The following is an 18741-nucleotide window of genomic DNA, read 5'->3' as shown; positions in this document are numbered from 1 at the left end:
GCTTTGTATCAAAATATTAAAAGTCATAAAATATGAAAATATTATTGCCTCAAATAAAAAACTACAATAACTTTAAATCGCAACAGGGGCCAAATTGGCCCCTCCGGCTTTCTAATGTTAAAAAAACATAAGTTAGGTCTGCCACTGTGTTATCGAACACCCTGTAACATTCTAACTAATTTTGTAATGTGAAGCTCAAAGGTGGCTAAAATTTTTGTTATTAACTTTTATTGCTATCTATTACTATAGCGGAGCTATTGAGCTTTACCCTACTAATCAATCACCCTGTAGAGAGAAGTAAAAACGACCTACTGATTAAGAAGATTCAGAATTGTTATATGCATATAAAACTACATTCACCTAAATTTTTAGGCAATTTAATTTGGTCAGGCAAAAGTACTCATCAGTTTACAGATGATAGTGTGATTTTTGAAAAATTGGCTTTTTTAAGGTACTAGCACACTTTAGAAGACCAAAAATAAGCATTTTTTCAAAAAAAAAATTTCTCAGAACCTTTATTAAAAATGAACATAAAACTTTTTACATATTAATATCTAACTCTTACAGAATATAAAAAATATATCTTCTTTCATTTATGCACGTACACTAATATTGTAGAGGGCGCCAAAGTCGAGGCCTCGAAAAAAAGTAGTTCCGATGGCGGACAGTTAATCTCAGGATTGGGATCTCTGAAACAAAAAATTCGTACGGCATTTGAAAAAGGAAGGTTTCTTACGTGACAATTTACCACCGTTAGTGAAAAATTCCACAAAAAAAAGATTTTACGGAAATTTGAAAAAAAATTGTGAAAAAATCGCCCGTTTTTCTTCAGTTTTTCATGGTTAAAAATATTTATTTTTTCGTCAAATTGTGGTAAATTGTCACGTAAGAAACCTTTCTTTTTCAAATGCAGTACGATTTTTTGTTTCATCCGAATCCTGAGATTAACTGTCCACCATCAACGAGGGCTCGACTTTTGCGGCCTCTACAATATTAGTGTACGTGCATAAATGAAAAAAGATATATTTTTTGTATTCATTAAGAGTTATTTAGTATTATTATGTAAAAAGTTTTATGTTCATCATCATTCTCTTTGCCTTATCCCTATGCGGGGTCGGCTTCCCTAATTGCATTTCTCCACACAATTCTATCTTGGGTCATATCAATGTTAATCCCCTTTACCAACATGTCCTGCCTTATCGTCTCCCCCCAGGTCTTCTTTGGTCTTCCTCTCCTACTCCTTCCTAGAATCTGCACTTCAGCTATTCTTCGTATTCGGTGATTAACGTCTCGACGTTGAACATGACCAAACCATCTTAACCTATGCTCTCTCATTTTGGCATCAATTGGTCTCACACCTAGACTTCCCCTAATATACTCATTTCTAATTTGATCCTTCTTTGTCACTCCACTCATCCATATAAGCATTCTCATTTCCGCCACATGCATTCGTTGTTCCTCTTTCTTTTTCACTGCCCAACATTCAGTTCCGTACATCATAGCCGGTCTTATGGCTGTTTTATAGAATTTTCCCTTCAGCTTCATTGGAATTTTTCTGTCACACAACACACCACTCGCTTCTTTCCACTTCATCCATCCAGCCATAATTCTACTGCATGCATCTCCATCTATTTCTCCATTACTTTGTACTACCGATCCCAGGTACTTAAAACTATTGCTTTTTACAATCAGTTCACCATCCAAAGATACCATTCTATTTGTAGTAACTCCATCTTTAAATGAACACTCCAAATACTCTGTTTTTGTCCTACTAAGTTTTAAACCTTTTTCCTCCAGAGCTTGCCTCCACTGTTCCAGTTTTTGTTCTGTCTCTTTCATTATTTCCTACTAACACGACATCATCAGCATACATTAAGCACCATGGAATGTTACCCTGTAGTTTCGCTGTTATCTGGTCCAAAACTAATGAGAATAAATACGGACTAAGTACCGAGCCTTGGTGCAATCCTACTTTCACATTAAATTTATCAGTCTCTCCCACACCTGTCCTAACACTAGTCGTTACTCCCTCATAATCTTTACATATGCACCAGGGACTCCTTTCTTATTGAGTGCCCACCACAGAATCTCTCGAGAAACTCTATCATATGCTTTCTCAAGATCAATGAATACCATATGAGCGTTTGTTTCTTTACTCCTGTATTTTTCCATCAACTGCCTTATAATGAAAATTGCATCTGTTGTTGGTCTACCCTGCATGAAGCCAAATTGATTCTCGGATATTTCGGTCTCTTCACGTATCCGTCTATCAATTACTCTTTCCCATATTTTTATGGTGTGGCTAAGCAGTTTTATAGCCCTGTAGTTTGTACATTGTTGTATATCTCCCTTGTTTTTGTAAACAGGTACTAGTATACTGCTTCTCCATTCGTCTGGCATACTTCCCCAGGAATATCATCTGGTCCTACCGCTTTTCCTTTCTTTATTTTTTGAAGCGCTTGAGCCACTTCCCCGTTTGTTATTTTGGTGACCATTGCTGCTACTGTCTCCGTTGACTCTACAGGCTGTCTGTCAAATTCTTCATTTAATAAGCTGTCAAAGTACTTTATCCATCTCTTTTTGACATCCCTTTTGTGAACTAGTATTTTATTATTTTCATCTCGGATACATCTAATCTGATTAAAATCTTTTGCTTTCTTTGCTCTGTTTGGCTATTTTATATTACTTCGTTTCGCTTTCCCTGGTATCAAGTTGATCGTATAGGTTTGAATACGCTTCTGCTTTGGCTTTTGCTACTGCTACTTTCGCTTCCTCTTTCGCCACCATATAGTTTTGAAGATCTGTGTCCGATCTGGTTTCTTGCCACTTTTTGTATAATTTTCCCTTCTCTTTTATTTTTCCTTGTACTTCGTTTGACCACCACCAAGTCTCTTTATCCTCAAACTTTTTTCCTGACGTTTTCCCAAGTATTTCAGTAGCAATCTGTCTAATACTACTGGCCATTTTTCTCCAAATTGTATTAGGGCTTCCTTTTATGTTCCAACATATTTTTTCTACTATTCTTCTCCTGAATAGACCTTCTTTCTCATCTTTTAGCATCCACCACTTGATTTTTTGTGGTCCTCTCCGATATTTTTTTTAGTTTCGCTTTTTACTTCGATGTCCAGAACAAGCAGCTTATGTTGTTGGCTTACTGTCTCACTAACTATTACCTTGCAGTTCTTGCATTCACGTATGTCTTCTTTCCTTATCATGAAGTAGTCTATTTGGGATTGATGTTGTCCACTTTTGTAGGTAATACGTTGAGTTTCTCTCTTTTTAAAGAATGTGTTAACAATCGCCATATCCAATGCTGTTGCTAATTCAAGCATGTCATCTCCAGCTTCATTTCTAGTTCCAAAGCCTAATCCCCCATGTATTGCTTCGTATCCTGCCTTGGCCCACATGTGCATTGAAATCACCGCCTATTATAACTTTCTCCTCTGACGGAATATCACTCAGGACGTCTCCTAATTGTTCATAGAAAGCTTTTCTTTCATTCTCACCCAGACCTGTTTGAGGAGCATACACACACAACATTCAATACCTCTTTATCAATTACAAATTTCACTGACAACATTCTATCACTCATTCTTACAACTTCCACTACGTTATCTTTCATTTCACTATCAGCCATTACACCAACTCCATTTCTAGTGTTACTACTCCCTGCATACCACAATTTGTAACCTTCAGTTAGTTCTTTCGCCCTTTGTCCTTTCCACCTAGTTTCTTGAATACAAGCAATTTGAACACTCCTTCACTTGAGCGCATCCACTAACTCCAGACTCTTACCTGTAAGACTACCAAGATTCCACGACCCTATGCTGATTTTTCTAACCTGCAATGGTGTTCCCCCTGACATAGTCCTCACCCGGAGATCCGAACGGAGGCTCATTTTACTTCCGGCATATTTTACCTCAGGAGATGCCATCATTTCAGTATAAGTTTTTATATCATTGGAGAAGGTCTTTTCATTATTATGGCCTGAAAAGATTTTGTTTGGATATTCGATGCCTGAATGCCTTTTCTATCAGCATCATACCCTACCCTGCACGTTTAGCCAATACACCACCAATGCAACCAAAGTGCAGTATTACCCCACACCCGCCTGCATTTTTCTGTATAGGCCAGGATCCCTACTGTAAGGACTGCCCTATAAGCCAATGTATTGTTGCCCGTATCCCGCCACTAGGAGGCACATACTTTATTCGGGATACAAAAAAAAAGTTTTATGTTCATTTTTAATAAAGGTTCTGAGAAAAAAATCATTATTTTTGGTCTTCTAAATTCTAAAGTGTACCAGTACAATAAACAGCAGTATCTTTGAATATATTAGAAAGTTTTAATTTACAAATGCTTTTTTAAAAGGCATTTCAAAACCCTTTCATTTGCCGGTTTCTACATTTTTTACTCGTTTAGTTAAATTTTGACAATTACTTGAAAATCATAAAATGTTTTCTTCTTGTTCTTCGTAACCTATAAAATACAAAGTATCTTTTACGGATTTCATCAAAAAGTTGACTTTATAACAAGAAAAATGAGACCTTGTGCGATAAAATCGGTCCACAAGGTTCAGGGATACAGCTCTTCAAATATAGCGTAAAAAGGGCTATTATTGACCATTTCGATGGGCATATTTCAGGCCCAAGGTCACCTAGAGGGTTAAAAAAAATAGCTATAGGCTACTTTTTTAAGGTAAAATAATGGTACATACTAAAATTTGGTAAAAATCCGCGGACCACCCTCCACACAAGTGGTCGAAAATTAAAAATAAATTTTATAAAAATTGACAATATAGAAGCAGGTAAAATTAATAAAATGGCACCAAAAACTACAAGTAATACCACGAAAAACACACACACATAATATATACTACCACCCACAGATAATTTTGAATCTCTAAAATAAAACTACATCAACTTCAAATATTTTTTGGATGAAAAATTGGCTTTTTTTAAACATCTGTATCTTTGAATAATTAGAAAGTTTTAATTTATAAATGCTTATTTAAAAGGTATTTCAAAACCCTTTCATTTGCCGGTTGCTACATTTTGTTCCTCGTTTAGTTAAATTTTGACAATTACTTGAAAATCATGAAATGTAAGTTTTACAAAAATTGAAGAAAATCTTCTGTGTAAAAGGTTTTTATCACATCCTTTTACACAGAAGATTTTCTTCAATTTTTGTAATTAATGGTATACAGCCAGTTACAGGAATTTTTTCCTTATGGATTGTAAGTTTTCTTCTTGTTCTTCTTAACCTATAAAATACAACGTATCTTTTACGGATTTGCAAATTATTTCATCAAAAAGTTGACATTATAACAAGAAAAATGAGACCTTGTCTGATAAAATAGGTCCACTAGGTTCAGAGATATAGCTTTTCAAATATAGCGTGAAAAGTGCTATTTTTGACCATTTCGATGGGCATATTTCAGACCCAAGGTCACCGAGAGAGCTAAAAAATAGCTATAATAGGCTACTTTTTTAAGGTGAAATAATGTACTTAAATTTGGTAAAAATCCACGGACCACCCTCCACACAAGTGGTCGAAAATTAAAAATAAATTTTATCAAAATATATTAAGAAATTTGACAATATAGAAGCAGGTAAAATTAATAAAATGGCACCAAAAACTACAATACCACGAAAAACACACACACACACACATATATAAACTACTACCCTCAGATCATTTTGAATTTCCAAAATAAAACTACATCAATTTCAAATATTTTTTGGATGAAATAAACTCTCAATTACCACTTTTTGCCAATCCATTGGTAGAGTTTATTTCAGCCAAAAAAATTGATATAGTTTTATTTCAGAGATTCAACATGATCTGAGGGTAGTGCTTAAAATATGGCAAAGATAGCAAGCTAAACAAGTTTTTTCTTTGCAGCTTATAGGCTAAATAAATAAATCCTGTAAAAATGTAAATGTAAAAAAATATGATTGCATAGCGCCACTGATAGAACAAATAGAACACCTTAGAACAAAGTCAATGACCAGGCATACCTGTTTTCTAAAGACGTTAAGTAAAAGTAACACTGTTGCTGATTTAACAAGCATTCTGTCACATTTGGCAGTACAGCATTCAATCAAATGTTAAATCTGTTCACTTCACAATGGATTATGTACAATGTATATGTACAATTAACTTATTGCAGGTATCATGATATCCTGACTTCAGGAGTTGATCCTTCCTATTTTCCTGAACTCTATTCTCTATCTTGTATCCTTTTTGCACATTTCAACAGCGGACAGTAGAATCTATGGTTGCGACAGTGTGATGTGGAGTTGGAGGAATCTATTTCCTCTGTATAATAAGGTCCTTGAGACCACCCTTGGGAAAAACATTAACTCACTTTTCTTCAGATCACCCATACCATCTTGAACAGAACATTTTTAATGTATCTATGAGGCTTTCAACTTTTCCCTTGAAAGCTAAGTATTCGTCAGACTAATGATGTTTTTGGTGTCAATGGTTATTTCATGGCTTATTTTGTAGCCATAGTATTTTTGCAATTGATGATCTCCAGTTTATTCAGTACACTATATGAAATTAGTTATTGAGTATTTTAAGTAGATAAATTGGTTGGTCATGGTGATATTCTTGATTTCTGATAGACAAACTTGATCTAAATCTATATATTATTATGATCCTTGTTTTTTCTCTATTTATTTTAAAACCTGTTATTGTACTGATTCTTTCAATCCTATCTTTTCCTAATTCATTTCAGTAGCATAATATACAATCTGCATATCTCAATTCGCCATTATCCATTCACTATATATTTTAAACAAAATGGAACTCAGTATATAGCCTTGTCTCACACCCTTAATGACCCTGAAACTGTCAGTTCTGTATTTACTCTAATGTCGGCATGGTTATTGTGCAGATTTGGCACTAAGCATTACATGGTAGTATATCTACAAGACATATGAAATAAATCCTTCTAGTTTTTATCATATCAAAACTTAACACATTCGTGGACACATCTTCATATGCAGATAATAATTTCTCTTTGAAGTGTCTACATACGCAGTTTTGTGTCCACAAATGGTTAATAAATATCAATAATATTATATACTTTGCTTACTTTGTTGAGATGTACTTGATGCTGATAATGCAGTCAAACTAGAACTATTACTAGAATCTGAACTGCCCAAAGAAGTTGTACTTTGATTAGAACTTTGTGAATTTGAGCTCAGTATAGTTGTCAATGCATTATTCGAGTTCACCACATTTGTAGAACTTGATGAACTCGTAGAATTTAATACATTTGTAGTTTGTGGATTAACGCCCTGAGTAGTTATTGCTGAATTTATTACTGGATGTTCTTGGTCTAATACCTTGGTCATCTGAGATGTACTTTTCTTGTCAGGCTCTTTTCCTCGAACCTAAAAGAGAATATTAAGTAAACGAGATCAGTCAGGTGTTGTAATTGCTCACGATAATATAATATAGTCCAAGAGGCAGCGCTGAAAAATCTCTTTGAATTTACTAAAGCTAGATTTTTCACAGTTGATTACTGTGATTGTGTAGAGAAACATACTGCGGTAGGTCAAGCGAAACGTAGAACAGGGGTTACTGAGAGGGTATCAAAGTTGCTTTCCTACGAAGGTAATTAAATCCATTTACTAAGGCTGAAAATCAGTACACACATTCTAAATTAAATATAAATAAAAGTTATTATAGTTGGTCAGCTGTATGACGGGACAGAGCCGGTCGGTCGGCCCCAGTGAATGTACAGGGTTATTCACAATATTTTGACCCCCTTGTAAACTGCTTTATTTACAGAATTAGAAAAAAATGTAAAATACAAAAGTTATTCGATTTTTAAATTATGATTTTTTGACATATATATCGTACTAGTGACGTCATCCATTTGGGCGTGATGATGTAATCGACTATTTTTTAAATGGGAATAGGGGTCGACTGCTAGCTCATTTGAAAGGTTATTGAATTCCTTATTCAGTAGTATAAACATTAATATGATTAATTATAAAGGGTGCCCAAAAAAATTTTTTTAATTAAATTAATTAGTTAATTAATAATTCAAAAATTTTTTTGGACACCCTGTACAAATAATGATCTTAATGTTTATAGTACTGTATAGAGAATTGAATAACCTTTCTCAAATGAGCTAGCACACGACCCCTATTCTCATTTAAAAGCATAGTCGATTACGTCATCACGCCCAGATGGATGACGTCACTAGTACGATATACATGTCAAAAAATCATAATTAAAAAATCGAATAACTTTTGCATTTTACATTTTTTTCTAATTCTGTAAATAAAGCAGTTTACAGGGGTGTCAAAATACAGTGAGCACGTAAAGGTTGGAATTAATTCATTTTCTCGAGAATGGACGACTTTGGAAAAAAATACCGAAACAGCTCAATTTTTATTTTTAAATTAAGACTTTTTGGCATATATATTATACTAGTGACTTCACCCATCTGGGCGTGATGACGTCATCGATGATTTTTTTAAATGAGAATAGGGGTCGTGTGATAGCTCATTTGAAAGGTAATTTAATTATCTATTCAGTGGTATAAACATTAACATAAATATTTATACAGGGTGTCCAAAAAAAAATTCAATTTATTGACATAAAAAGAAGAATGTATGTAATTTATTTAATTCAAAATACATTTTACTGCTCTCAGAAAACAGAAAAAAATGTTTCTTTGAAAAATAATCATCGCTTTTCGCTTAAATTAAATGTTCAAACTGTCAAGAGACAGGTGGGTGGCTGCATTAATATTGAATTTAAGCAAAAAACAATAATTATTTGTTAATTAAACATTTTTTCTGTTTTCTGAGAGCGGTAAAATGTATTTTAAATTACATAAATTACATACATTCTTCTTTTTATGTCAATAAATTTAATTCAAAAAAAATTTTTCTTGGACGCCCTGTATAAATAATTATGTTAATGTTTATACTACTGAACAGAGAATTGTATTACCTTTCAAATGAGCTATCACACGACCCCTATTCTCATTTAAAAAAAAATCATCGATGACGTCATCACGCCCAGATGGATGACGTCACTCGTATGATGTATATGAGAAAAAGTCGTAATTTAAAAATAAAAATTGACCTGTTTCGGGATTTTTTTCCAAAATCGTCCAGTCTCGAGAAAATGAACTTATTCCAACCTTTACGTGCTCACTGTATAGTGAATAACCCTGTACAGTCATTGGGGCCGACCGACCGGCTCTGTCCTGTCATACAGCTGACCGACTATAATAACTTTTATTTATATTCAATTTAGAATGTGTGTACTGATTTTCAGCCTTAGTAAATGGATTTAATTACCTTAGTAGGAAAGCAACTTTAATACCCTCTCAGTAACCCCTGTTCTATGTTTCACTTGACCGACCGCAGTATATTTCTCTACACAATCACAGTAATCAACTGTGAAAAATTTAGCTTTAGTAAATTCAAAGATATTTTTCAGCGCTGCCTCTCCGTCTAATATGACTGTAAAATACTTGTAATACTAACCTGGATAGTAGGTTGGCCTGTATGATTCCATTGCGGTTGCACTTGGGTTTGGTTTATTGTTTGTTCTACTTTTTGTTGTTGCTGCTGCTGAGGTTGATTTTGAGGCTGAACCTGTTGTTGATGATGTTGTGGTTGTTGTAAATGATGCTGATTCTGAATCATGGTCAGTTGCATTTGATGCAGCACTTGGGAAGGTTGTGCTAAAAGGTAATAGGTTTTAATGACATTTTTCAAACTTATTATATGGTACATCCCATGTCCAATCACTCAGACAAAAACTTGAGGATCTCTGATTTCTCTGAAACTTGGAGTATAGCTTCTGAGTAACATAAAAATAAGACATTTAAGCCCGAAAAGTCGATTTTTTCCTCGAGCGTTTTAAAAATCATTTTTAGCGATTTTACAGTAATTTGGTATTTAGTTAACTAAATTGGTATATCTTATCATAAAGTATCGATAGAAAAAAAATAATGTTTGAACATTTTCCTTAATTCCCAAAATATACAGGGTGTCCCCGAAAATAGTGCGTTCCTTTAAAGTATGGATATATTACACAATTTAGAACAAAAAAGTCCTATAACATTTTTCTCTACAGTTAACCGTTTCAAAAAAAAATTACATTGTTCTCCATATAGCCAAATTTTCATTTTCAGACAATTGAATAATCTGGCAACACCTACAATTGTGACTTACGAAATTTAACATAATGGAACCCCATGCACAACCCCATGTTTATTTACTCTGTTTGGGAGGTGTTGACATCTGAAATATGGGTTACCTTGTTATCTACTTTCAACATAATTGTTGCTTTAATAATGGTTCATTTGCTATTATCGGAATTAATTGAGGTTTTGAATTTGGAGGCTCGAAATTCTATTTTTCGAAAATTATTACTTTTACTTAAGGGCATAAGCGCAAAATATCGCCTCTAATGCATTTTAAATTCATTCATTTTTTCGAATCCTGAAAAAAACTAACAAATATTTTGGAAAAATTTAAACGCAGAATGACGTTATTGCCGGGGCCGAAGGTCCCTGAAAACTTTTATAATGTTTATTTTAATAAGTTACAGGGGTAAAAAAAAATTTAGTGTGATTTTTAATTTCAAATCTCATTAAAAAAACTTTTTGTTTATTCTAAGGGACTTTCAGCCCTCGGCAATAATGCAATATTTTATTCTGCGTCTAAAGTTTTCAAAAATACTTATTAGTTTTCTCAAGATTCTAAAAAAGTGAATGGATTTAAATAGCATTGGACCAAAATTTTGCGCCAACCTCCGTAAGTAACTATGGTTTAATTCCCAAAATGCAATTATTATTGCAACTAAGAAAAATTATTTGTAATGTTTTTCTGAAATGTAGTGGAATATGGAATAATTTTAAACGAATTGATAAAATGTTAATTATTAACAATAAGAAACACTTTATCTTTTAACTAAGCTACATTGTATTATTTATTTATAAAGCTCTATTAAGGTGTTTAAGGGCTTTAACTGAATTACATCGTTTACAGTGGAAATTAAATACAACAGACAACCTTTAATAATTCTAAATTAATTCTCGGACTATCAGTGATTTGTTTACTTGTGAACTAATATTAAATTAGATGTTTATATTTACTTGACAATATTTTTTATAATAGATGTTCAAAGTGAGCTCCAGCTGCGCGAACACATGCATCGATACGACGAATTCAGTTGTTGGTAATGCCATAGTTATCTAAATTATGTCGAATGTTTTCTGCAGCATCAAAAATTCGTTCCCGTAATTCAGCTTCTGATTGGATTTCATCTCGGTTATCATAAACTAACGATTTCAGATGTCCCCAAAAATAAAAATCCATTACATTGAATTCGGGGAGGCCAAAGAATGGGCCCATTCCTACCAATCCAACGACGAGGATACGTGGTATCCAAAAGATTTTTCACAACTCTGGTAAAATGTGCTGGAGCTCCGTCATGAAGAAACCACATTTCACGGCGTGTTTGCAATGGCAGGTCTTCAAGCTGAACCGGCAAAACATTTTGCAAGAAATTATGATAGGCCTCTCCATTTAGAGTTCTGGGTAATTCATATGGTTCTATCAAACGATTGTTGATTATTCCTGCCCATAAATTTATGCTAAATTTTCGTTGAAAATTTGTCCTACGTATTAAATTAGGGTTTTCGTCACTCCATACGTGGCAATTATGAAAATTATACACACCATTTCTCCTGAAACATGCGTCATCCGCGCATAACACTTTAGATGGAAATTCAGGTTCTCTGACGAGTTTATCTTGAAACCACCTGCAAAATGTTAATCGTCGAGGAAGATCACGTTGGTGCAAATCTTGTACTCTCTGATAGTGATATGGATGTAGAAGTTGTTCCCGAAATGTTCTATGAACAACATTTTTCGATATGCCAACCAATTAACCACATCTCGTGTGCTTACATTTTGATTATTCTCCACAGCATCTAAAATATCGTCTTCTACATTCAATCGATGGATACTTCTTGTTCTTCCGTTATTTTTTTTCGGTACAACAGAACCCGTTTCTAATAATCTGAGAAACATTCACAAAAGTTCGAGGATTAGGAGCTCGCTTTTCGGGATACCGATGCACATAAATTTGGACAGCTAAATTACCGTTGCATTGCGCTTCTCCATAAACAATCAACATATCATGATATTCTCGAGTGGAAAACATTTTCACGGTGACACTAAACACAATCGCGTTTACACTAAACACAAAAAATGTTCCAATCTATCTTGTAACGATGAAAACAGTACCTACCCTTTACAAAGTAACTGATATACTATTTGAATTACCTACCGATTCCTCGTTGTTTTGATAATCACTTGTTCCTCGAGAAGACTCCTACTTTTGCTACAGAATAAAACTAATAAATTAACCAAAATATCCAGATGTCACGAAACAAATTCTTCTTTAACACTTAGGGGTATTCCGATATGGACAAGGGTTTCATTGATATTTACATTTTATTACTTTACAGATATAACAGTAATAAACAGGAACCCACTATTTTCTCTAATTGTGACCATGTACCTTTAACGTTTTATATTGCAGAGTTGCCATATTTCAATTTGCATGCCAAAATGTATTTTCGTTTTTTGGACAAACGGGTGAATTTAGAAAAAAATGTTATATGTAAGACTTTTTTGATCTACATGGTGCCTTCTACCTATACCTTTAAGGAACGCACTATTTTCGGGGACACTCTGTATATCTTTCGATTTGGCTAAAAATTTGTCCACAGATAGCCAAAATGCAGAAGTGGTTAAAATTTTTTTTATATCTTTATGATAAAAAAAATTACATGCAATAATATCAGAGTCAAAAATATAGGCGTCTACTGTAAGTACAATTAACTCTGAAAATATCGACCATATGAAAGAAATTGTTATAAATAAATTGTAATAATTGTAAATGCGATTTATTTGGATTTCAGTTTGATTCATTTCAGTTTCTACCATTTTTGTCGAAAAGTTGAAAATGGTGGAGATATTCAACAAAAACAACTGCTATAATACCAACCAGGTCTTACGCTCGTGCTTTTACTGCATACATACTACCTTAAATATTGATTTTGGCAAAAAAATTGAAACAGATCTAAATTGTATAAAATTTAAGTGACTTCATTTTTGTCATAAAACTAATAATAAACGAGATAATGCAATTATTATGCTCTAACTGTTACTATTTTCCTGCGTAGATCGGAAAATATTGACTGCACAAATAGAAATTATAGGAAATCGCATTTTCAACAATTTCAGTCCACAGACTTTTTGTCGAAAATTTGAAAATGCAGAGATATTGAGCAAAAACGGTTCAGCTTTAAAATCAAATGGCGGCTAACGCAACGGCGGAATTCATTCGCGATTTTAAAGGGCCTAGCCGGGTAAGATGATGAAAACTGCCCACAACTCGATTCGAATTCCATATGTCACCGTTTAGCATATATAGTGAAACTAACTTTCTGAAATTTTTAGCCCCCTAGGTGGTCACGTGACCCACCTAGAGCCTAATTAGGCTTTTTGTGTTTTTATTTTTTATCTCAGCCGCATCGAGAACTAGCGAAAAACTTTAAATACAAAAGTTGTAAGCTTTAAATAGTTCTGTCCGAAATTATTTTTTTAATTTTTGGCGGGAAATTTAAATTTTATAACGATTTTAAAATTTTAAATGAGTACAAAAAAATAACTAAGACATTCGTTTTCACGAAAAAAATATATAACGTATATTTTTGCATACTATTATACCCTGAATTTTTTCAAATTTTTAAATTGGTGAAACGCACCTTTACAAGTAAAAAACCGCATTTTTTCGGTTTTTTTTTCGTTTTTTGATACAATTTTATACGTATTTTTCAAAAAAGGTAACACCGTCACTAGAATATGTAAAAAACTGAAAAATAATTGGGGTTTGCTTAATAAAAATTTTTGTAATGCCATCTATTTTCAAGATACAGGGCGTTGAAGAAAACAAAATTTTACACATTTTTTACGATTTTGCCGAAACTACTGGCAACATTGTAATAAAATTTGGCGAGTTTTAAGAGGTAGTTTTTGTACATTTTTTGACTTACAATTAAGAATTTTATATTTATCATTGGCGCACATAGGGGTAATGGTCTGAACTTTTTAAAGAAAAAAGATAGTACGCCACTGACATATTTCAAATTAACAATCGTTTTTGAATTCCTCGTTCTATTTGTGACAAAAAATCTGTCTTCCTATTTTTTCATACGACGCGCCATTTTTATTCAAAAAATAAAACATCTTAACCCTTACAAAGTATTCGAACTTCTAGTAGTTTCTACATCTACATAAACTCGTACATCCATTATAAAAACTAATTCCAATACTTTGGAAGCGTTAAGATATTTTATTTTTTGCAGCAAAACGGCGCGTCGTATGAAAAAATGAGAAGATAGTTTTTTTATCGCAAATTGAACGAGGAATTCAAAAATGATTGTTAATTTGAAATATGTCAGTGGCGTACTATCTCTTTTTCTTTGAAAAGTTCAGACCATTACCCCTATGCGCCAATGATGAATATCAAATCCTTAATTGTATGTCAAAACATGCACAATAACTACCTCTTAAAACCCGCCAAGTTTTATTACAATATTGCCAGTAGTTTCGGCAAAATCGTAAAAAATGTGTAAAATTTTGTTTTCTTCAACGCCCTGTATCTTGAAAATGGATGGTGTTACAAAAAATTTTTATTGAGCAAACCCCAATTATTTTTCAGTTTTTTACCTATTCTAGTGACGGTGTTACCTTTTTCGAAAATAATGTATAAAATTGTATCAAAAAACGAAAAAAAAACGCGGTTTTTTAAACGCTTTTATTTAGTTCGATAGTTTGCGTCAAATCTTTAGACGTTAATTTGAGTGCCTTTTCTCCAATGCAAATGAATGAAAATTTGCAGACATATGCATTCGCGAGAACAATACACGAATAATCAATAAAAAAAAATTTTATGTTTATTAATTGTTTAAATAAAAAAAAACGATTTTAATGGAAAATGCTTAAATTCTCTTGTTTTTTACAATGTAAAAACTTGAAACTTTACGGATTGTAGCTAATGATATGAAGTATACATAATTTCACTTTTTACGTTAATTGTTTATGTTATGCTTCATAAATAAACGATAAAGTTTCAAATTTTTTGCCGATTCCGACTACTTTTCATGTTAGTACATCATATGTTTTATACATATTTTAAGAAACATGACGATATATTTTAATGTTTGAAAAGTGTAAGACTAAAAAGTAAAAAATAAAAAAATATGAAAAAAAAAAAAATTTTAAGAAACGCTTTTCTTTAGTTACGAGTGACTAAAATTAAAAATATAAAAAAAATCAACTAAAAAGCAAAATATAAAAAAAAATTGAAAAAATCTAACACATTCGCTAAAGAAAAGCGTGGGGCGAAAACCGTTTATTCGATGAAGACGCGCCACGCTTTTCTTTGACGAATGTGTTAGATTTTTTAAATTTTTTTTGTTTTGCTTTTTAGTTGATTTTTTTTTTATATTTTTAATTTGTCACTCATAACTAAAAAAAAAAAAAACGTTTCATAAAAATTTTTTTTTCATATTTTTTTTTATTACATATTTTTAAAGGTGCGTTTTACCAATTTTAAAAATTTGAAAAAATTCATGGTGAAACATGTAAAAATACACGTTATATATTTTTTTCGTGAAAACGAAGGTCTTAGTTATGTTTTTATACTCATTTAAAATTTTAAAATCGTTCTACAATTTCAATTTTCTGCCAAAAATTAAAAAAAAAATTCGGACAGAACTTTTTAAAGATACAATTTTTTTTATTTAAAGTTTTCGCTAGTTCTCCATGCGGCTGAGATAAAAAAATAAAAACATAAAAACCCTAATTAGGCTCTAGGTGGGTCACATAACCACCTAGGGGGCTAAAAATTTTAGAAAGTGAGTTTCACTATATATGCTAAACGGTGACCTATATAGAATTCGAATCGAGTTGGCGGCAGTTTTCATCATCTTACCCGGCTAGGCCCTTTACACTACTATTGACTCCCCTAGATTAGAAAAATAAAATTTTGGGCAGCTCGCCATGCAAGATCAAATGCTATCCCGGCTGGACTATATATTTTTGACTATTATAATGACATTTTTCAGTCCCCTCTGTTGAGACATTATTTTTTCCATTGATACCAAATACCAAGTCACTGTAAAATGAGTCGTATAATTACAATATCCGCCAACTCCACTTTTTGCATATTTTGAACTATCTTTGCTTTTAGATAGTCTGTGCAATATTTTAGATGTCATTATGTTCGTTTTGTATCTAAAGCCGCCAGCTCCCGACTAAGTTTCACAGTAATGTTACGAATTTTTTCCAAAATCTGTCAGCCTCTTTCATACTCACTTTCAAATCGTGTTAAATCCGTTTCGACCAATCACAACACTCTATTCTGAAGATTTCAATATGGCGTTACAGTGCAAAACTGTGTGAATATTGTTGCCTGTAATTTGCATTATTAATTAAAATAATGGAAGAAATAACTGTACAAGTTGAAAAAGCATGTCCTAATAAAGGTAGAAAAAGAAAGTCAGTATGATTTAAGGAAAAAGAACAAATTGAAGAAAAAAAAGTGAGTTATCTCCACTGGTTAGTTTCAAAACCGACTAAATCCACTTTTTTATATTTAAATCAATTTTTATCTTTTGTTTTATTAACCAAGTTACGTAAATCAGGGCTATCAACAAATTAGAATTAAATTCCCTAATGGAATAATTTCAATTCATTTAGACAGGTGCTCTGAAATAATAAATACAGTTTTTTGCTTTTACTCAAAATATGTTGCGTGTGGAGTTAGCGGATATTGGATATAGCGGATATGGTATAGCGGATATAATGTTTAACACTCAAGGGAAAAACGACTGTTCGGGCTTAAATGTATTATTTTTATGTTACGCACAAGCTATACACCAAGTTTCAGACAAATCAGAGACCCAAGAATTTTTTGGATCCAAAATTGAGTGGTTTGAAATGGAATCGCCCATATGCAGGGTGTTTCATTGGGAAACGGAAATATTTTAACGGTGAATAGAGGTCACCGAGCCGGTTCTAGACATACTAAATTTTTTGCCCTACCGACTTTTATAACTGAGTTACAGGGTGTTTTATCGATTTTGCCAATTTCTTTTCTAAGCCATAACTTTAAAACCACCCTGTATACTTTTTTGATATTTGGTACACATATGTCTCATTTAAAACCCAAACGACCGACATACCAACCATAAGAAAAATCCAGGTCCGGAGTAACAAAAAATTATAAAATAATTGTGACCTTAAAACAACACCCTGTATATTCAAATTTTGAAAATGTTTGCATATTTGAAAAGAGCACAAAAAAGTAAGTCTAATGGTTCGCTTTAATTTTTCGGCCAGATAATTTTATGACTTTAATTTTGAAATTATATTGAATTTTTCAAGAACTCAAAAGCAGGTATTATTAACTTTTAGTTATAAATTATTAAAGTTAATGAATAAATATTCGTTTTAAAAATAATCAATACTTATTTACCACATTGAAACGACCCAATTACTAATGACAAGAAAAATCCAGGTCCGGATTAACAAAATAATATAAAGTAATTGTGACCTTGAACCAACACCCTGTATACTGAAATTTTGAAAAATTTTCTGCGCATTTTAAAAGAGCATAAAAAACTGTAATTAAAGGTTCATTTTATTTTTTTCGCCGTAGATTTAATTACATCAATTTTGAAATTATATTGAAATTTTAAAGAACTCTGAGGTTAAAAACCAGGTAGATATTATTAAATTTTAATACTTTAATGTTAATGAATCAATACTTATTTTAAAAATACTTCACAATACGTATTTACTACGTTGGCTTCATGGTTCTCTCGATTTGTAGCTGTATGCACATAATTACAAATTAGAATTGCGAGAATTGGGATATTTTAATGATTTAGTAAAGAATTAAAAAAACTTTATCTAATAAACTAAACTAAAGCTATATCTAATAAAAAAAATCGTTTATTCAACAATTTAACATAAATTAAAAATATTTGAAATATAACAGTTGCTCAAAATGTTCGCCATTTTGTTCGATGCATTTCCTTGTTCGTTTTAAAAGAGTTCGTTTTTCGAATCGATTTTCTAATTACATTGGGATTGTTCTTCATTTTTCTGGCAGTTTCTTGCGACATTAATCAATATGATTTCAAAATTGCCGTAATTAAGGGGAGGGGGGTATAGTTAATTCTGCGTGTTTTTTTTGGATAATTTTAAAACGTTTTCCCTTGAAAGTGGTGGGGTTAAATTAAATGGGTAAAAGGATATCTTAAAGAACAACACTTGAAGATTATTCAGTTAAATTTTTATTGAAAATTATTAAAAAATGAAGCAGTGGCGTCATTTTTAAGTAGACGATCCAAAAAAGAAGATGATTTGCGGTGTACACTATATCTTCGGACAGAATCATTTGAAACATATACACCAAAAAGATTATTTTAGTTTAAGAGTTTCTTGAGGTAGTGACGTCGAGTTTTTATGATTATATTGATTTTTAAATTCATGATATTTAAAGTGAAAAAATCGAAAAAAAAAAACAAAAAAATTGTTAAAATAAGCAAAAACTCGACGTCACTACCTAGTAAAATATCTAGAAAAGAAGTGTGCACAATTTCAGAAA

General features: G+C 32.3%; 1 protein-coding gene across 1 annotated transcript in view; it reads right to left on the bottom strand.

Annotated features, from left to right (window-relative positions):
- LOC114333445 (nipped-B-like protein B) overlaps positions 1–18741 on the bottom strand; it is a 178978-nt gene that overhangs the window by 144362 nt on the left and 15875 nt on the right. The window contains exons 4-5 of the mRNA XM_050663623.1: positions 9525–9724; positions 7106–7406 (exon numbers count right to left, since the gene is read on the bottom strand). Of these exons, the coding sequence (XP_050519580.1) occupies positions 7106–7406; positions 9525–9724 (501 nt within the window). The remainder of the gene's footprint in view (positions 1–7105; positions 7407–9524; positions 9725–18741) is intronic.

The sequence above is a fragment of the Diabrotica virgifera genome, chromosome 10 (genome assembly GCF_917563875.1).
Source record: "Diabrotica virgifera virgifera chromosome 10, PGI_DIABVI_V3a".
NCBI lineage: Eukaryota > Metazoa > Arthropoda > Insecta > Coleoptera > Chrysomelidae > Diabrotica > Diabrotica virgifera.
Note: the sequence above shows the minus strand (reverse complement) of the source record. Positions and strands in the feature narration are given on the sequence as shown.